Source organism: Podarcis liolepis, assembly GCF_965112155.1.
Source record: "Podarcis liolepis genome assembly, chromosome: 1".
Lineage (NCBI taxonomy): Eukaryota > Metazoa > Chordata > Lepidosauria > Squamata > Lacertidae > Podarcis > Podarcis liolepis.
Window position 1 is genome coordinate 46186358 of NC_139554.1, and position 21438 is coordinate 46207795.

General features: G+C 43.1%; 1 protein-coding gene across 7 annotated transcripts in view; it reads right to left on the minus strand.

Moving 5' to 3' along the window:
• The window catches only part of RGS6 (regulator of G protein signaling 6), a 211074-nt gene that overhangs the window by 42452 nt on the left and 147184 nt on the right, over positions 1 to 21438 (minus strand). For all 7 annotated transcript variants that reach the window (XR_014527471.1, XR_014527472.1, XM_083508813.1 and 4 more), the window contains 8 exons: positions 19487 to 19551; positions 17808 to 17884; positions 14075 to 14156; positions 13373 to 13447; positions 11870 to 11968; positions 11299 to 11360; positions 6456 to 6566; positions 5276 to 5401 (listed from right to left, as the gene is read on the minus strand). Coding sequence is in view for 5 of the 7 variants with exons in the window: in XM_083508813.1 (XP_083364939.1) it covers positions 5276 to 5401; positions 6456 to 6566; positions 11299 to 11360; positions 11870 to 11968; positions 13373 to 13447; positions 14075 to 14156; positions 17808 to 17884; positions 19487 to 19551 (697 nt within the window). In the remaining 2 variants the exon portion in view is untranslated. The remainder of the gene's footprint in view (positions 1 to 5275; positions 5402 to 6455; positions 6567 to 11298; positions 11361 to 11869; positions 11969 to 13372; positions 13448 to 14074; positions 14157 to 17807; positions 17885 to 19486; positions 19552 to 21438) is intronic.

A 21438-nucleotide genomic window follows, 5' to 3' on the forward strand; every position in this document is an offset into this window, starting at 1 on the left:
CTGCCCCCCAAAAGGCAGCTGTATTCTGCCATTTCCTGTTCTTAACAATCTCTCCACCCTGCAAGAAGTATTAAAGCCATCTGTGTGACAGGATCTGGTGGGCTGTTCCACAGTTGCCTTTCAAAACCGCCTGCAGTTTGATTGACCGTCCATTCCGGTCCTCCTCCCCCATAGCCATGGCAACCAAAGAGAAAGAGGAAGGAGGATAAGCCATTTGAGATATGGAACACTTTAATGATCAGCTGTGGTGCAGCCCGTCCTTGGGAGCCACAGTTTACACAGACCCATTTTGAGCGCTTGTAATCCTGAAAGAAAACACCTAACCCAGCCTAAATTACTACATGATCTCCTCTGGATACTGAAATGCGGGACTAGTATGCAATGCAATCAGCAAACCTGCGTAAGAAAGGAGGCTTCTAAAATGGACCTCCATTTTATGGGATAAGGAGCGGACATGGTGATGGTCCAAGGCAATGTCAGGCATGGAAAGCCCCCCAGCAAATAGGACAAAGCTATTCTGCTGCTACAATGGCTGCCCCCACACTTTAAAGACAGCCTGAGGAGAAAGGTTTCTGCCTAGCCAGAGGAAAGGGATTCCTCGCTACATTCTCTTTACAGACAGCACACCGTTGTGGCAGTGGGCAGGCAGAATAGAACGTAAACTGACGACAACAGACAAAGAGGACGCAGACCTGGAATAAACAGCCATAAGAAAGAAACACATTTAGAAATGACAAATGCCACTGTGAGTATTTGGAAAAAAAGAAGGAAAGGTGGGTTTTGAGTTTTAATATTAACCACAACCACAAATTAAGTTACTGCTAGTCAAATTCCATACTGGCTGTTACCAGCAAGGATCTGCACAGAAGAAATCGAGGATGTGCTTTGCCTTTTGCCTCTTAGGAAGAATCTACCCACCCAGGGTATATTTACTGTTTATTTTAATGTACATCCAATGAGGGACTGCATTTCGGTAGATTGCACCCTTTCTAGCCAAAGAGTCTAATTCTGTAGTCTTCACAAAGGCATTCAAATCATGGGAAGTCAGAGGAGCTACTTGTGAGAATAGTATTCAAAACCCACCAGGATGTGGCAGAAATATGTTCCACATAATGTCCCCTTCTTATATACCGTAATCACTGTCTAGTGTCTGCTAAAGATAACCATGTAATGCAATTTATACCATCCGGAAGGGAGAATATTCTCCATTTCTTCATTGTAAGGTAATAGTTGTTCTTGAAAGCATGCTCATCAAAAGAAACATTTATATATACCAAATCCAAAGGGCAATCCAAAAGCTGTCTTTTTCCAGTGAAGTGATAGCTGTCATTAGTGATTCCCACATATATATGCTCATGTTTTGAGCCACCTTGAGCATGGGTTGAACCATGGAAAGGCAGCATACAAATAAAATGTATGTATTAAGTGGGGCTTAATTCTGAGAAGATATGCCAAGGATTCTGCTCTTTGCGTTCGTTGCCCTTCTCAGATCTCGTTTAAGCTACCAGGCACCCAAATTACTATGTTTATAAGGCTCATATTAATTGAGCCTTATAAAAAATCAAAGCCACAGCCTTGCAAAAGAACTCATTTCCCCCGCCCAAATACTGGGAAATATAAATGAATCATACTTGCTCTGATCAGGACCTGCTGTGTGTTAAAGGATACTGGTGTGAAAAGTATTTATTTGTGACACCTGTTCTTCAATTCTCTGAGCTCAGTGCAGCTTGGATTTGCTTCTCAGATGGGCTTACAGTGCCAAAGCTTCAGCCACTTGCAGGCGTCATGAAAGCATGTATGATTCATCCAGAATAGATTGTCCAGCTCCTGAGACTAGGAGCATTTTCTTATGTTGGGTGTAGAAAACAAAAACATTGAGATCTCAAGGTATTAGGTGGGCTATAATTGGGTTGTTATTGGGACCCTGTTCACATAGTGTGGCTCAGGACACTGCATCTATGATATCCCCTAAAAGAGGAAAATAGAACATGCTTCACATTTACATCTCGATTCTGAGGTGAGTGGCAAGCTTTCCATGTATAATTTTCAGTTCTACAGGATTTCCAGTATAACTTGTGAACACTGGTGAGTAGCAACAGTTCTACAATCAGTCAGGCTTCGGGTTCTTCTCTAGGCCTATGAAATATAGTGCTCCTTTTCGTATCCACACGATGTCAGAGATCTTCCACCTGAATTTAGCAGAAACTAGTACCTGTAGAGCATCTGCACCCTCTAGTGGCTAAGAGACTACAGACGCTGATGTCAACAAACAGCAAAGTTATTTCAGCTCCTTGGAATTTCTGCCTCATGTTCTTTGTACTACAGTTTAAAAGGTCACACAGAGACAGTAATCATTACCTTTTGTACCATCTCTTAGGACAAGATGCCTTAGGAGTCTGATTAGTACCCGTCTTTCACTGTCAAGAAAATGTGTTTTGTTGCTGTTGTTCACTTCTTTATAGACACATATATGCTTGCAGTAGTGTCTTTTCCTGTTATCATGTTGGAAGTAATTTCATATAAGGTCACCAACCTGGTACCTTCCAGATTTGGTACCTCCCACTTGCTAGGGCTGATGGGAGTTGTAGTTCAAAACATCTAGAGGACACCAGGTGGGTAAAGGCATACTTTTAAGCATATACATAGTGTATATTGTTTAATCACTTTTGCTGATTTCTTGTCTTGGCAACTGGATCTTTTCCAGTTTTGTGCTGAACCTTCACGTTAAGCAAATGAATGACTGACGGATTGACACTGAGCTGTCACTGCAGCTTGTGTTGGTTAGCTTTTGCCTTGCCTCACAACTAACCATTTCTACTCCCAGCTGAGGTGTCTATGCACATGGCGGCAGCTGACAGGCATTTTAGTCCAAGGCTGTCAAAGGCAGTAGGTACAGAGACAATGAGTCGAGGTCAAACACTGGCTACAGCTGAGGGTTAGTGAGGCGAGAGCAGAACTAGGAGCCCCAGGCTGGACTGCACACCAAGCCAAACCTTGTCTTAGTGTAGCACAGCTGCAAAAAGGGGCAAAGCGGCTGGGAGCTCCTCTCTGGGAACCTGGTCTCAGTAGGCCTGTGTGTCCTGTGCTTTTCTTATCCCTACCTGGAGATGCCAGGAATTGAACCAGAGACCTTCTGCAAGCAAGGCAGGTGCTCCATCACTGAGCTTTGGTCCTTCCTCCTTGCCCTAAGCACACTGAGAGGAGGGAGAGGAAGGTGCAGCTAAATCTGCATCCTGTGTATCAGGTAAGGATAATATTGATGTGTTCACAGGAGTGGCATTTGTTGTTTTCACAACACTGTGCTGTTCTGAGGAAATGGCTACCCACTGGAATAAACAAGGAAATAGAAAAGTATCTGAAATTAAGGGAATTTAGTAAACCTAACAAAGCCCCCCCCCCCCGCCCAATTGCTTGTCTTCCATTATATTTGTGTTTGTGAATCCTGTTTTTTTAATAACTGCCCTTAAGGTCTTTAGGTACTTCACAAATGTCCCTTTTCTCAGCATTCATACATGTTTGCTTTCAAGGTTCAGGAATTACCTTACTCTTAGGTTAATATAAAGAGAGAAAGAGAGTTCTAATTGTGACGTTGGAGATTTCTCCAGCTGGTTCGAATACACAAACATCTCTGACAGGAAAAATCTGGAGACAGCTGGTGAAACTCCCCCTCAGGGCTGGCTTTAGGCATTTTGTCGCCACAGGCAAAATACTGAAATAGCTTCTCCCTCCCACAGGATCCTGGAACTCCCAGAACTAGCAGCCTCTCCTTCCGCAGCCCATCTGGTCCTAGGGGCTGTTGCACTTTGATGAGGTCTTCCTTTATCAGCCACAACTGCACTCCACAATTGCCCCCTCCCCTGTGATTGGACTATCCCTTCACTATTCCGGTATCACCACCACCAGCTGCATTTATATTCTGCAATTTCCTCTAAGGAGCTCACATCAGCACACCTCTTCCCCATCTCTCCGCACAACAACTCTGTGAGGTAGGTTAGGCTAAGTGATAGTGACTGAATGGTCCAAATGTGCCATAGGCAAGTGGGGGTTGAACTTGTGTTTCCCTGGTCCTAGTACAGTGGTACCTTCAGGTTACAGACTCCGCTAACCCAGAAATAGTGCTTCAGGTTAAGAACTTTGTTTCAGGATGAGAACAGAAATCATGTTCCGGTGGCGTGGTGGCAGTGGGAGGCTCCATTAGCTAAAGTGGTGCTTCAGGTTAAGAACAATTTCAGGTTAAGAATGGACCTCTGGAACGAATTAAGTACTTAACCCAAGGTACCACTGTAGTTCAAGACTCTAACCAGTACACAACATGCTGTGTCTCATCCATCTATACTGAACATTCAGTTGTAGGCTCAGTGAAATAAGTACTGCATTCTTCAAGCGTCACAGAGATCCTTTGGCTATTAACTAGCCCATCCCTATATCAGTTATTCCTTTCTTCTTCCTGCCCTGGATATATGTGTGGGCATTCGCCAAGATATCTGTTGCAGAACTATGAGCATCTAATGTAGCAGTTCTGAAACTAGTCTTTAGCTGTAGCTGCAGGAGCGGTCACAGAACAGTGTTCTCAAGGTGCTGCCACATCCTTTATCAATAAATAAAGCAAAGCTATACTTCAGTGGCCTTATGTGACGTCCCAGAAAACATTGCGTAGTTATAAGGCCTGTTCTGTTCTCTTTGTGAATTAGCTCACTCAGTAACACTGATTCAAAATCTGACCCCGTTTGACACAAGCATATAAATGTATTATCGGAATCTACTAACAAAGCTGTCTGTTAAACACTAGATGGGGTCTCAGATCTCTGTCCAGAGATTGTTCCTGCCCCTTTTGAAAACGATGAGGCATGTGAGTTTGCATGTAATGCTAAGCAAATGAATGACTGACAGACTGACACTGAGCTGTCACTGCAGCTTGTGTTTGTTATGATGATAACAGGGTGACAGGGATCGCTCACGTTTAGCTTTTGCCTTGCATCATAACTAATTTTAGTCCAACATATATGGAAAATTAACCTTCTTCTAGAGGGAATTGTAGATTTCTATCAAAATCCAACCAGCATGCCTTTTAACAAAGATTTTGGCAAATTCCTTAGTGGTACCTTAAGGGTACCTTTTAGATACAGACTAGCACTGCTGTCATGCTAATTTATAGCATTCCATACAGGAGTCCAATTCCCACATTCCTTGCTCTTGACATCAGTGAACTTTTCTGCAGAGCAAGTACTGCAACCTTTGGAGCACTAAATCTTTAGAGTATCTGAAGGGTCTTTACCTGAGGTTTTCAGAACTGAATTCCGATTCCAGAAACCGAAGAAACTGGTCACGCCCAACGGGATCTTTCAACACCTCATCTATAGAGAAGCCCCATCTTTTGACCCGGTGCTGAGAAGGCTCCTTGCTATTCAAAGGATACAAAGATAAGGATCAGCCAGGGTTTTTTCCCCGGATCTCCCAACGTATATTTCTCTGTGACAGCTTAATTCAAAATGCTCATTAGTGAGCCTGTAGTGATAATTTAAATTAAAGGGGGACACACACACATCCTTTTGACTTCAAAGAGTAGAGAAATCTGTATGTATGAAAACAGATGATTTGTTACCTTGTCAAAATGTCAGAAAAAGATAAGCTAGGTAGTTCTCTGCTTGTGGATACAAAGCTGATATCAGAGAGAAACACTTGCTTATAATTTGAAGAAATCGACTCTGTAGCCCAAGAGAGGAAAATGTCAACCTGCAATATTTGGGGTGAGTTATGATTTTCTGGGGAGGGAGGGGGCATAATTTCCTATTCAGTATCTGTTTTATGTATTGAGAGGAGAATCTGAGAGTGATAAGTATGCAGCCGTATTCTTTTCCTCAGAAGGGTCTCTTACTCTAATAAATTTCTTATCTCAGAAAATACGAAATTAATGATATATTTAATGACAAGTTTGAGGGAGCGCACAAAATCCCTCTTCTGGGCTTGTATGCAGCCTGAGACAGAAAAGTTAACTACCCTTATTTTAAATTCAAATAACGACATCCAATGTAACAGATGGGATACAATAAGGGACAAAGGAATCTATAAGGAGGAGGAGAAGCAAATTTAGATAATAATGTTAGATAACTGGGCAGGGACCCTCCTTTGTAAATAAACCATCCTGTTCATAGATAGTGCTGTATAAATAATAATAATAATTGTTACTTGACTATTAGGATTTTGGGAGTCAGTTCTGGGAAGAGAGGAGCCAGCCAGCAGCTGTTCTCTGCAAGGTCTTGCCATCTCACCTCTCCCTCTGTTATAGGCAGGTGTCAATCCTTCACATAAAGATAATGCAAACTGTGCAGCCAAAAGAGCTCTGCAATGTTTTATATGAATATAGGTTGTAAACAGCTTTGAGATCCCCCCTTAAAAATATAAAGCTGTATAGAAATGAATAATAGTAAGAAGTGTGAAAAATATTAATATCTCACCTTGTTTCTAAGTCCCAAAATACAGCATCATCATTTATCCAGGGATTAGAAGGTTCAGCAGGAGTTAAAAAAGGGTCATAGTCAATGTACTGATCTGAATAAGTAATTAAACTGTAACAAGAGAAAAGAAAAGAAAATATACAGAGATGAAAGCTGTGCGTATAACTTCATTAAATATTACATATATTGCTATTTTTAAAAAGTATATTAATCTGAAAAGTATTCATTTTTTGCCCATGCACTGCACAAGTGTCAGTAAAAAGGCTGGTTCCTATAGGATACATAGTCTATGCCAAAGTGTTTGTCTTCCAATAGGTGTTACAAAACAAACAATGCTACCTTGTATTATCTAAGTTCACAGGAATGTAACTTTTGTTTCCATTCCTTAAAAAAAAGAAGTGGTTAGGCCATGGGTAGCCAAACTAAGGCCCAGGGGCCAGATCTGGCCCAATCGCCTTCTAAATCCAGCCCACGGATGGTCCAGAAATCAGCGTGTTTTTACATGAGTAGAATGTGTCCTTTTATTTAAAATGCATTGCTCTCCCCAAAAATATAGTCCGGCCCCCCACAAGGTCTGAGGGACAGTGGACTGCTCCCCAGCTGAAAAAGTTTGCTGACCCCTGGGTTAGGCAGGTGATTGTTTTTGATCAAAAACAAAGTAGCTAACTAGATATAGTACAGCCGGACAAAAGCAAGCCCCCATTAACTTCTATTGGACAGAGCTAAGCATTGATTTCAACAGAAAATTATCTGGTGCTTTGTCCAATAGATGTCAATGGGGAAGGTTAAACACTTACCGTATTTTTCGCCCCATAGGACGCACCGCCCCATAGGACGCACCTAGTTTTTTTGGGGGGAAATAAAGAGAAAAAAATTATTCCCCCCCCAGGCGCGGGGCAGGCGCGGGGCAGGCGCGGGGGAAGCTCAAGCTTCCCCCGACCCCAGCTCCCAGAACAGGCTGCCACCCCAAGCCTTGCACGCTAAGCGAGACCTCCCACTGGGCATGTGAGGCTTGCTGGCATCTCCCCGAAGCAGAGGACGGGCTCCGCAGCTCACCCCCTGCTTCAGGATGCAGGCTGCCGTCCCAAGCCTTGCACGCAAGGCTTGCCGACATCTCCCCCAAGCAGGGGGCGGGATAGCTTCCTGAAGCCTGGAGAACAAGAGGGGTCGGTGCGCACCAACGCCTCTCGCTCTCCAGGCTTCAGCGAAAGCCTGCATTCGCCCCATAGGATGCACACACATTTCCCCTTCATTTTCGGAGGGGAAAAAGTGCGTCCTATAGGGCGAAAAATACGGTAAGTTTTGTAGACTTGTGCGCATTGGTTTCTAGCGTCCCGCTTAATATAATAATTGCATCAACAAGATACATCATTTTAGTTTCCCCCCATAAATGCTCCATTCACCATGCATACTTTGAGTAGTTGTATTGTTTTCATTTGGTCTCCGTAAGGCAAGTCAACATTTTTTGCCAGATTATGGCTCGGGCGAATGTTGATGGGCACACAGCTGGGATTTGCAGCCAGCGGCGGAGCAAGCCTATTGGGTGCCCAGGGCAGCGTGTGTACCCTGTGCCCAGGGGCGGAGCCAGCCACCCGTGGGGTGGGGCCAACTGTGGCAGGGTGCTCCACAGGACCTCCAAGGAGTCTGCCTGCCTCCTCCCACTCAGCCACCCTACAGCTGAGGGGGAGGCGGCAGCCAGACTGTTTGGGGCAGCGCGGAGCCTGCGGGCACCCAAGCCACTGCGTCACTTCCAGGAGAGACGCGTGGCTTGGGCATGCTGCAGGCCCCACGTGAGTGCCACCCAGCATTTTGTCACCCCCCTCAGTGGTGACACCCCATGCAGACCGCCCCCCCGCTCCTTTGTAGCACCCACATGTGAACGCCAGCATTTACTAAAACGCGTATGTTTACTGTTAAGACTGTGCACGGACTGTAGCTAAGAATAAGAATCAAGAAGTCGCTAGGGAGAATAGTCTAGGTTCCAAACACTGGCCAATTGTTCACTTTAATTCTTACACAGGCTATATCACTTGTGTGTGTGTGTGTGTGTGTGTGTGTTAATGAGAAATGGTGGGACTGGAGGTGTGGAGCTCTTTTTCCCTTCAGCCTGTCACAGGAAGGTGGTTGTTATTTCACAAGGCATTACAATCACACCATTTCGTAACAAAATGCAGGTCCTACCAATAAAGCCTCGGGGTCCTTAGTCCCTCCCTGTCTTATCTTATTTCATTAATAATGTTTCATGACCACCATGGATCAGTAGCTGGAGGAAGGAAAAGCCTCAATTTTCACAGTAACTGAAGCATTGGGGGGGGGGGGAGAGAGATTTCTGTTAAAAAAATCAATTGGGGACTATAGTTTCTGAAATTCAAATGTTTTCCAATGAAACTGCGGGCACCACAAGGAGTTAAAAATAATGTGGGTTGCAGTTCAAGCTGTTTACTTCAGAGCCATTTCATGGAATTTGATGAGCCTATTATCGAGTGGCTGTGAATCGCACCGGGCAAATTGTAAAGTCAGTCTTGGTTTTGCAGAGACATGAAAAGTAAGGGATGAAAGGAAGGAAGGAAAACTGGATCCACTGAATATTTCAGGCATGTTCTGCAGCTGAACGTTGCAGGCACTTTCCTCAGTGTTGGTGCAATGCTACATGGCAGATCTAGGAGCATGCAAGTCTGGGAAAGTCACCATCTACTTTCTCTGTGACTGCACAAGGAATTTCTTCCTTCTTCTCCCCAGTGAAAAACGTCCTCTGATGCTCCCCAACCCTGCTGAATGATACAGAATCTCTTTCTGCACTAAACAGGAGCGCTGTTTATCTTTTGGCTTCCTCGCCTTTTTTGCTGTATATCTGTGGTTCTAAATTTTGTGATTCTATACGTATTTTTTATGATACTCGTGGCCTCTGGAAGACCAACAGAAAAGCTGTTTAAAATGGCATTTTGCATCCCAATCCCTAATAGCTACTGGAATTCAGGGCACACACACACTCATAAATTGTGCAACTAGGACAGTATTCTGATTTGCTGACACTGCAATGTGCTCTTCTTTGTCTCCTTCTAGCCAAAGTCTCCTTTACTGCTAGTGCAAAATTTGTTTGGAGACTTCTAGGAGGGAAAATAGTCTTGGGAATTAATGCTGCACAGATAAAGAGAAAAGAAGCCCTCATGCGTTATGATCTGCTAATCTGCCACATTCCCGGCGGAAACAATAAGCTATTAAACTGTGGGTTCAGTCTGAAAGGCTACAGTACAACAACAATTCCATCGTAATCAACAAGTCTGGCCATGCTGAGCTCAGCATTTTATCCCAACTTTAAGGTCAAAGGATCTTGTTTGGGTTGGCTTTAAAACTACTTCATCCTAATTCACTCTTGTGAGCCTCTGATATGTAACACTAAATGATGCTTTAAAGAAATGCCTTGTGCTCACATGTCCCCCCGCCGCCCCCCCCACTTTCCTCCTCTGGTGCAGTCGAAAAGAGGAGATTGGAAGCTGCCACTTATTTTAAAGTAACCAGAGGAGTCATCCTGGGCTCCCTTGAGAGGAAGAGCAGGGCACAAATTTCATCAAGTAATAAACTGGGGGGAAATTTAGTTAGTTTAAATGTAATATTTACTTAATTCTCAGGAGAAGGTACACCCCATGATGCAGTTCTCCTTCCTGCAGGGTCAATGTCTCTGCTTAACAGAGTCACACAGCTGTTAAGTGGGAGGGTGTGATCCTGTACAGTGCCAGCAAACATCAGCGGAGCATATGCCCCTCCAGAGGGGCGTGGCACACTCCCAAGGGGTGGGGCGCGGTGTGGAGGGTGCCCTCCCAGGCACAGGATAGGCACTTGGGTGCTCATAGCAGTGTGTGCGCCCTGCAGCTGGGGGCGGAGCAAGCTGCCCATGGTGAACATTCAGTGCACCGCCCGCCCGCAACTCCCAAGCCTCCTCCAAGCTGTCAAAATGAAGGAGGAAGGGGAGAATGCTGCCGGCAAAGCGGTGTAGTCCCCCCCCCCTTACCCCAATGGCTCAGGGTAGGGCTTGGGAGTCGCTGGCACACGGTGTGCCAAATGTCACCCCTTCAGTGAGTGCACCCGGGGCGGTCCACCCCACCACCTCCTTCCACCGTCCCTGCCAACAATTGCTACTTCATGAGCGGCTTCTCTTAGTGGCTTTTCTACACTCCCACGTAGGATAGATGGGCACCGGGGCTTACTGTTAATCCACATTAAACCAGAGTTTGCTGGTTTGGATGTAACGGGGGGCTCTGACTCAATACAAATCAGGATCTTCATGCCAAAGTAGGCATACAACAGGAGCAAGGCAGGGCAGCAGTCAAGGGAGAAATGCCCAGCTCAGGTGCTCATTCCTGGACACGAAATTAGTCTTGAATCATTTGATACGTTTCCGAGCACAATTCAAAGTGTTGGTGCTGACCTTTAAAGCCCTAAACAGCCTCAGCCCAGTATACCTGAAGGAGCGTCTCCACCCCTAATTGTTCTGAGGTCCAGTGCCGTGGGCCTTCTGGCGGTTCCCTCACTGTGAGAAGCCAAGTTACAGGGAACCAGACAGAGGGCCTTCTCGGTAGTGGCGCCCGCCCTCCCGTCAGATGTCAAAGAGAAAAACAACTACCAGAATTTTAGAAGACATCTGAAGGCAGCCCTGTTTAGGGAAGCTTTTAATGTTTAGTAGACTATTGTATTTTAATATTCCGTTGGAAGTCACCCAGAGTGGCTGGGGTATAAATAATAGATGATGATGATGATGATGATGATGATTGAGAGGGGGAAACAGAACAGATAGCAGAGAACCATTACAACAACAATTATAACATATGTAAATGGGAAGTCTTACCTTTCTGCTACTTTAGACATTTTTAAACAGTGTCTGTCTATCTGCACGTTCAGAAATGTTATCTGGCGGAAGGGAAATAAAACACCTCTTAATGCTTCAAATGACTTACACTGTAATCTACTTAAAGATGCTGACTCCCAACCCAAACCTTCCTGACTATTCTGGTGAGCATTTGGAGGACCTTGTGAACCCAGACTTCCCCATTTGCTGAATTGTCAATGGCCATACATGACATGAATGGAGAAGTGGAATGGTCCAAGAAGGAACAAGTTGATTATAGGAATGCAAGTGTCTGCGAAATAAACTGACTTGCTTTCAAAGAAATGTGTTTAGCATCAGGGGATCCCTGGTAGCTTACAGCAAACTACAACAGTACAAGAGATATAACTATAACTTTAAAAATTGGCAGATTATGACATACTCTAAGCACATGTGTTTTCTTTTGAGGGAGAGGCAAGTTTCCAATTTCATATTTACTCAATATTCTGTCCTATTTATAGTAACATGGAAAGAGAAAAAGGGTGGAATATCTCCAAAAGGAACATGAGAAGTCACAGAGAAGATTCCTTACTTGCTTCCGGACATCATCTTTTGTTGTTTTCCGAGCTGGTTGGGAGGGCATATGTACAGGACTTTGGGACTGACTGTCTTCTGTAACTCCATATACTGACTGCAATGAACAGGTGAGAAACAGTATGGTAAGCAAAATAATAATAATAATAATAATAATAATAATAATAATAATAATAATAATAAATTATGATTTTAAACACTAGAGTTGTTAATGTGTTTTAGGACAATTATACCTCCCTCCCTTTCCTTCCTCCCCTCCCCTACCATCCATTAGTGGTCATTTCTATTTGTAAAAATTTAGACAGTAAATATCTGAGTATGGCCCTATCCTTTCTCCCCCTAATTATTATGTTATTTCAGCCTTATTAAATCTCAGGTGCTTCTGACTACAACTCCCATCGTCTCTGACCATTGGCTACATTGGCTGGGGCTAATGGGGTGGATAGTCAAAAAGAAATAGAGGCCAACATATTGGGGGAGGTTGTCCTACGCTGTAAAGTACCATATACATCAGCAGCCCTATATATAATGCTAAGCCATAAACAGCTTAGGCCCAAATATCTGAAAGACCACTTCCATCCCTACCGACTCTCTTGGGTGTTAACATTCCACCATCCTCAGAAGTGCGAGGAATGGCAGCCTGAGAGTGACTTTTCTAAATTTAGGCATCCCCTGAATTGTGGAACTTTCTCCACACAGAGGTGCGTCTTGCACAGCTTTTGTCATATCCTGAAAACACACCTCTTGACATATACTTGTCATTTAAGGTGTTTTTGTGGTGCCAACCTCTTCTTTTTCTTTAAACTATAGTATGCAGCTTTCACCTAGAAAGGCTTTGTTTTTATGATTGCATATAAACTGTTTAAATTATTTTACTTTTAAAAAAATTACATGATTATATTGCTCTGAGCCACCTCAGGACATTACAATGAAAGTAGAAACCTGATAAATAAATAAAAGATTTTTCGCTTTATAAGACGCACCAGACCACAAGATGCACCTAGTTTTTGGAGGAGGAAAACAAGAAGAAAAATATTCTGAATCTCAGAAGCCAGAACAGCAAGAGGGATCGCTGTGCAGTGAAAGCAGCAATCCCTCTTGCTGTTCTGGCTTCTGTGATAGCTGTGCAGCCTGCATTTGCTCCATAAGACGCACACACATTTCCCCTTACTTTTTAGGAGGGAAAAAGTGAGTCTTATAGAGCAAAAAATACAGTAATCAGGTCTACACGTTATGTTGTATGGTTCTTCACAACTGGTACACACAATTTATCTACCTCTAGTAAAAGGCGAAAGATTTATATGATCTGAGGTGAAACCAGAGTATTCACAATTTATTTACCTCAATGAAACTGAAAAGCAACTTATATGTATGTATCTTTGGCATGGCCATGTGCCTCCTGCTATATAACAAAAACACCCCATGAAACTCTGATATTCTTATTGTAAAGGTATGGCATAATTTAACGTTAACTTTTTTGAGGCGGGGGGAGGAATCTTGCCTTTTTGACCCTCTGTGGATTTTTCATACGCCGACACTTTCTGATGTCCATCTCTGTTGTGTTCACGCAGCCCGGCTGAAAAACACACATTTATGAGATTACTGGCTGCGTTCAATTTTCATACGGTCTCTGCTTTCTAAAAATCAGTAATTTCAAACCATGATCCACACAGCCAAATTTTGCTGTCCTTTATTTAAAGTGCCGTTATTAAAAACAGGAGCTGTTCTAATGCAGGGACAGGGAACCTGATGCCCTCCATATATTACTGAACTTTCAACAGCCCTAGGAAGCATGATGAGTGATCAGGCACAATATGAGCTGCAGTTCCGACAACTTCTGGAGGGCCAAAAGTTCCTCATCTCTGCTTTTAAAGCCTCAAAAGGCCACTGTGAGGTACAATCCAGGACGAATTAGCTGCAACTGAATTCAATTTCATACGCTGCCGGTGGCATTGCTCTCCTTTGTGTGGTGAAATGCTTCTGCCTCCCCACTCTTCCCAGTGGGAAGATTCATGCTCTCTGATGCAAAAAGTGAGCTTTGAAGGGGCTTTAACTAATAATCTACAGAATTGTGCCAATTCTTCCATACTATAGGAAATAGGATGAAATAAAGAAAACATGCAAGCTCACGTGATATCTATGTGTGAAAACAAAATAGAACATGTCATTGGAGTGTATAGCAGCAACAAATAATTTAACTTACCACTGGCCTATGGACATCCCAGAAGGCTCTTTCTTGACTATCCAAAATTTTCCTTTCTGTTTTATCCTTTTTTCTGTCAATTCTAAAACAAACCACAAGAAAATCACAAAAGTTTGATTGGGGTTTATATGAGAATCTAGATTAACCTTTAGTGTGGTGTTTTGACTGATTGGATTTTAGGGTCTATTGAATAACCTTCGGAACATTACAAACACAATTGCTATATAGAAAAGCAAAGGCAGAATACAAATGTAATGTAATATTAAACACCAACAACAGTTCATAAAATCCTCCACAAGGGCAATCCCACAATGAAATCAGACCACAATTTCACTAGTTGGAGTTAGCAAAGGGCAGAGATGGGGAACCTCTGGCCCTCCAGAGTCCAACAACATCTGGAGGGCCAAATGCTCTCCACCCTGGGCCAAAACTCTTGTCTTCCCCAAGGTTTCTTGAACTCAACAAGGCATGTATAGGATTGTGAGGCTAATTTGCTAGACTTTGGTAGTCAGATTAGAAAGGCTTTGCAGGAATGCTGTTGTCACTAACTCTGCACCAAAAACATGGTGCTCACTGCATCCTGTTGAGTGGATTTGTATGTACATTATTGTCAGGAGCGAGCCAGCAGTAAATTACACCGTAGATTCCGGCGTATAAGACGACTTTTTAACCCCGGAAAAGAGGTTAAAAAGTTGGGGGTCGTCTTATATGCCGGGTATGGGCGGCGCAGAGAGGAGCCTGCCCCCCCCCGCTGCTGCGGCGGCGGCGGCTCTGCTCCGCACCAGGAGATAGCCGCCCAGTGTGGAGCCCACCCACTGCTGCTTTGGAAGCAGCAGCAGGGGCAGCGGGCTGTGCTCCGCTCCGGGCGGCTTTCTCCTGGCGCGGAGCTGCCCAGCGTATTAGGCGACTGGGCTTAGAAGACGAACCCCCAAATTTCAGCTGCCAATTTGGGCAGTCGTCTAATATGTCCAGTTGCCTAATAGGCCGGAATCTATGGTAACTATTAGCAAAAAACGCGATCAGCACAGGAGTGTCAGGCCTTATGACCACAGCAACTCATCTCTGATAGTTCTTGCCTCCATGAAGAAGTTGTTCCCCAGCTGGCTCCTCCCCAGATTCCTCTGCAACCAACCTGTCCATGAGAACTATACTACAAGTCCTCTCTGTGGTATCAAGAAGCAATTGCCATATTTTCTTTCATACAACAGAGAGCATGCCTTGAAACCATGACATGAATTTATTCCTTAGCAGTAAGCAAAAATATCTGGGGGCTACATTCGCCCTACCTTTAGAATAACATGGGGGCAGAAAGCAGTTACTAAGCATACATAATGCCTAGATTAATTTTGCGGGTGGCCATTTACATATCACCAAAAAGGAGTACACAAAATTGCACAAAACTGGCATGTCCTAATTTACATCTGTAGGTGCAAATTTAGAAATAATTGCTATAATTTAAGCAGAAATACATTACACCATAGTGGTTAAGTCTGTGCCCAGGTGACCTGTTCGCCTGCTCAATCTGCTGTCTAAGTGGTAACAGCTGATGGGCAATTTCAAGGTCTCTGCTCTCTCTGCTGATGGATCCTTACCTTTCAACCAGACCTGGACCAGATAGCTATTCAAAGAAAGGACCTCAAATAGAGGACTGTCCTCTGTAAAGCGGGACACATGCCCACCCACTCGGAGGGCTCCATTACACCTGTGTTTGTCATTCAAATGCAGCCCAGTTATGAACTAAGCTTTTTTGCCCTCCCCCCCCCCCAATGTTGACAACTGCCAGAAGGGAAATACAGAGTAAGTAATGACATGGTAGGCACAACTGTTAAACCTAAGTACTTAATATTAGGCACATAAATCTAACAGTCTTAGCAGCAAGAGTTTAATGATGAGCATCCACACTTATCGCTGCGGTTGACACTGACTAATGCGGCTCATTTAATGTTGCCTGCGGCTTTGGGAATACCCCACGGATGGGGGTAGAAGCCTCTGTCATAGAAGAGGCCTTCAAATGAAGGTGGCCAGGAACAGGCAAAACAAACACCCTCTATTCCAGTTCCACTGCTCAAATATGTAGGGATGGCAAAAAAAAAAAAAGTGAAGAGAATCAGAGAAGGCAAGAGTCAAATGAAGTTTTAAAACCTTTCCCATATTAATAAGACAATTTGCAGCAAGTGACAAAAGTAGATTATTTAATTATGATTAGCCTCAAAGTTCTTCACACCACACTGGGACTATAAGGTTTAATCGGGAGATTAAGCAACTGACAGGGAAGATTCACACTTACCTGGGAGTCTCATGGAACAGCGGGACTTCTGAGAAGACGTGCACAGGGTTGTGCTGTAAGAGTTCAGTGGATTAACTGGCAGAGCCCAATTTTAACTGGCAAGAATGGAGGTCAAGGGCAAACATTTATTTGGGGCTTGTGGGTGGTTGCGTGTGTGTGCTATTTTTGTTCTGGTGTGTTAATATAATAGGGAATGGGGAGGGAGATGGTACTATAATACAGACTGTGTGTTTTAATCTGTTTTTAGTTTGCTGCAAAATTTGTGTTTTTTCTAATGTTTTAAGCAGTTGCTCTTAACTGTTTTTACCAATAATGTCATCTTTTTTTTGTTCTCTTTTCATGTTTTTCACAACCAAGCATAAATAATAAAATAAATAAATCCCCTCCAGCAAGGTGTGATCATTTTTGTCTACCAAATTGTAAGCTGACATGTTTATTGCAGAAGGCATCTTTATTTATTTTCTCTTTTTTGGAGGGGGCAGGGAGCTTCATCTTCAGACAAATTAATGTATTATGGTTTGGAGAATATGCAAAATCACTGAAATGATTCATTGGTTCAACAGAAGAAGAAGAAGAAGAAGAGTTTGGATTTGATATCCCGCCTTTCACTCCCCTTCAGGAGTCTCAAAGCGGCTAACATTCTCCTTTCCCTTCCTCCCCCACAACAAACACTCTGTGAGGTGAGTGGGGCTGAGAGACTTCAAAGAAGTGTGACTGGCCCATGGTCACCCAGCAGCTGCATGTGGAGGAGTGGAGACACGAACCCGGTTCCCCAGATTAGGAGACTACCGCTCTTAACCACTACACCACACTGGCTCAATAGTCAACCATTCACAGCAGGTGATGGCTCAATAGTCAACCATTCACAATGACAAATTAGGCCTAACGCCATCATTCCCACCTGCCCTTTCCATGTACAAGCCATGCACAGGGTGATATCCAATGAGGGCCCCACCAGAGACAATTGGTGTGCACATGTGTGTGTATGCGCACACATGGTGGACTGCAGAGGAAGGAGAAGTCCCATTGAACAAGTGGAAATCTGCTTGTGCGGCACTGGGTATCACCCATAGAAAATATGGGTGATGTTTATGCATGTTTTATTAAATTTATATACTGCCCTTCATCCAAAGACAGCATTTTTTGGGGAGGGGGAAGGGCGAAGAGGCAACCATATGAAGACCACATCATTGTGCCAAGAATCATCATGCCAGAGCTGCACATGTCTGGTGGCTGATGCCATCAATGGAGAGGTTCTCCTTGTGAATGGAGCCAGCTATGCGGTGAAGGGATGTTAGCTGTTCAGATCCTGAACGGAATGCATCTTTCAATTCCCTCCACTTTGCAGAGGGGAAGGGAAACGTACCCTTGAAACCTAAGCTTTAAGAAGGAATGGTTAGCCTTAAGACATTCTCTCCCCAGAAGATTCGTTCACTTGGTACCTACTTCACTTGAGCTTCAGCTTGCATGAAGATGAATTCCCACTTTCTTGCAAAAGCTCTCTGGAGTCTTGCCAAGTTCTCCTAAACGAGAGAGGAAGATGAGGCGAGCCACCAATTACACCAACCCGTGCTCAAAATGAACCTCTCATTATAGCGTCAGTCACGTGTATCTGCAAAGCCGGACAGTCACAAAGCAATGGCGGCGGCAGTTGGAATGACAAGAATGGAAATTGCATTGGGCATAAAGGAGTAAAGAACAGAGCACAATACCTTGAGTTGTAGCAGGGCATGAAACCACCTTTCTTGTATTACTGGTGTGCACCCCCCTTTGTTTCATGTACCCCAGTACTTTGGGAATTATTTAGCTGCTGTCTCTTCGCTTCACATAAGATGAGTCCCATGGTCTTGATGTCAGTGTGGCATTGGTAGAGAGGATTTGAGCCAGCATTTTTAGAGTCCCATTGACTTAAATGGGAGAGTTTCAAGTATCTACCTAACATTTCAATCAAGTCAGTAGGACTTGAAAGCACTCAATTTTAGCTTAATTCTTTCCATATAACGTATCCATTATGTGTATTTTTCTCTCTCTACCCAGCCCCCCCCCAATGTATTATTGAAGCAACCTACACTATGGAAATGCCACAACGGGAATCTCATTTAGTAAGTTCACTATCTAAAATGACATATTGACTTGTATAGGAAGGCATCATTGGCCTTGCCAACACAGTGGACTAAATATTAAAGCCCAGCCATTTTAAGAGACATATCCACCATGAGCCAGAATATGCAGACAACATGCCTTGCCTAAAAAAATTAAATAGATAGATACGAAATCACATATAGACAAAAGAATGGGAAAAGAAGGTATAAGCAAAGGAAAAACAGATAGCAGTAAAAAAGAATTACAAAAACCTCCAAAACATCTGCAGTAATATATCCAATGGTTTGTTTGCAACCACAGAAACAAAATCACCCCTAAAAAAAATGGAGTTCCTAGTTTTAACAAGAGCTTCTGTTAAAGCCATACACCACTCTTATCTTTAATTAACCAGGCAAGTGTTGATGTGGTTGCTCATCACGTGAGCTATGGGCTTGAAGAAAATGAAAGATGATCTAATCGTTTGGCCTTGTCTGATAATTATTGCTCTCAATAGGCCCCAGAATACTGCATTTTGGTGCCATGCCTTCTCTGCATATATACCAGAGCGTGACTGTTGGCTCTGAGTAAACCCTTTGTGATTCATAAAGAAGCTTTATAACCCACACAATTGACTAGCTGATAGTAAGCAAAGATTTGTAACTGAATTTATAAATAATGAAGTTGGAAATGTGTGGGAGTAAAACCCTGTAAAGAGTGATAATATAGCATATAAAATTTTTTAATATACCATGGTTGGTGGTTAGAGTCAATTGGCAGTTCTGCCTGGGTTGCAGGGATGGAATGTGTATCTGTTTAGCAAGCCAGAGGAAGCACTGGGTTGTGAAGGAATAAACATCCACTGTGGTTTAACAAGCATCCAAAAAGTGAAAGAGCATGAATTTCTTGACATTTATTTAAGAGTTTCCAGATAGAAGCAACGATTAGAAAGCACAGATCCCACCTTCAAGTTTGTTGTACAAAGAAAAGAGGTTTGCTTTAGAGGACAACATTACACTTTGTAACTGTAAAATCAGTATACCTACGGCTTCATAATCCGCCAGCTCCAGCCTCGCTTTGTTCTGCATGGTCCTCTTGCAAAGATAGATGGCTATGGAGAGAAAGAAAACAAAATGTCACTATTAAGGCAAGGACAGTTGCTACAGGAAAAAACAACCAGCCACAGGTGTGGACCAACTCCCCTAACTACGAAATCACATTTTTCAGAGGCCAGAATCACACAAAAAATCATTTCTGGGTACCCAGAAATTCTGAGCATGTCTGTAGAATTGTTGTGTGTATCATACAAATGCTTCCCTGAGCTACTTCATGATGATTGGTAGGATACAAACAGAATAAATGATAATAAAATAAATCTTAGCAAAACGTCAACATGAATAACATGGGAGAAGAATTTTGACTGTGAGTGCTAGTCTTTCGAGATGGTTCCCGGTGCATGCTCTATGCGCTAGGATGTATTTCCCTTAAAAAATGTGCCCATGGTTAAAATGGCAGCCCCAAAACTCATCTGGTCCAACAGCCTGCAATGCAAATGCAGCAATGTATTGGGTTACCGACTGGATGGATTTTGCCAGTTATAAGGGAACAGAAATTGCCATCTCTTAAGCATGAAGCAACTGCTTAAATATCTCCCACTGAAATAAAATGGACTCAGAACAGCTTAGACAGCTGCACAATGGACTCAATGCCTATAGAAGGAGAAGGATTGTTTGTTATACATCTTTTTTTCTTACTGACTTGTTGGAGTTATTAACAGTTAAATAAGAGATTAAATGTGATTACCATTATATGACTTCCACAGTCATGGCAACTCTGCTTCCAACTATAACTACAAATCCTACAATATATTTATTAAAAATTGTGCAGTGACAGGGAAGAAAGGGTTTTTGTTTGTTTGTTTTGTGTGGTCATAAATTGCTTCTGGTCAACCTGTAAAAAAAAACGCACTGCCAAAAGCCCTTGTTTTATGAGCACAGGTATATTCATTTCCTTTGCCAGTGCCCCGGTTGAATGAAAAAATTGATTTTATCATTTCAGCGTGAGAGGAGTAAGGCTGTAGAAGAGACAGCAATAACGCATAGAGACAGCTAAAGATAACAATGCTGACATATTCCTTTTATGCATTAGTACTCAAGCTGTTCAGACATTTAATAGAGAATTCTGTGGTTTATTAGCTCATAAACCACTGTTATTTCTTTCCCAACGCCAGACACCAGCCGCTAATATAAACTGATCACTCTTCTTTCCCCCCGCTATACATCAATGCAACGCCATTTTCATTTACTGCTGTTAAGTGATTTCTAATTTTGGTTAGAGAACAGTTTATTGATCAGCCAGACTATATATTAGCATCCAGGCTATATCATCATTTATCGTACAGAACACCAAATTCATCCACAGATCACAGTCTGACCTTCGTACAAAAACCATACTAATGATGCTAGATGGCAATAACCTTAAGGCATTTTACAATGCAATCACTTTATACACAGGGAGTGCATTCATATCTGCAGCTGTAGATCGACACTGTTGCATCTGAACAAAGTCCTATCTTAATTTCCATATTAACTTAATCTCTGCTCTGTTCTGTACGCAATTTTGTATATGGCTCGGCACTATTGAAATTACTCTTAATGTCTGCCCAAGGACCTTTTCACACAACAATTAATATCACCATGGCCGGCCCAAGGGGAGCAACAAGTGGTGCCCCTATTCTAAATCAAGGTGCTTAGTAACAAAGGCTGTCAAATTATTTGGCATTAGAGGCACAAACTGCACAAGCACCCCTCCCCCATAGTAAAAATGCAACAATAATAAATTAAACAACTAACAATTTGCTGCCCAATCATGGCACCCAAAACCAGCTTAATAGTAGGGTTGGCTCTGAAAAACACTGTACAGTGGTACCTCAGGATGCGAAGGGGATCCGTTCCGGAGCCCCATTCGTATCCTGAAGCGAATGCAACCCGCGACTGCG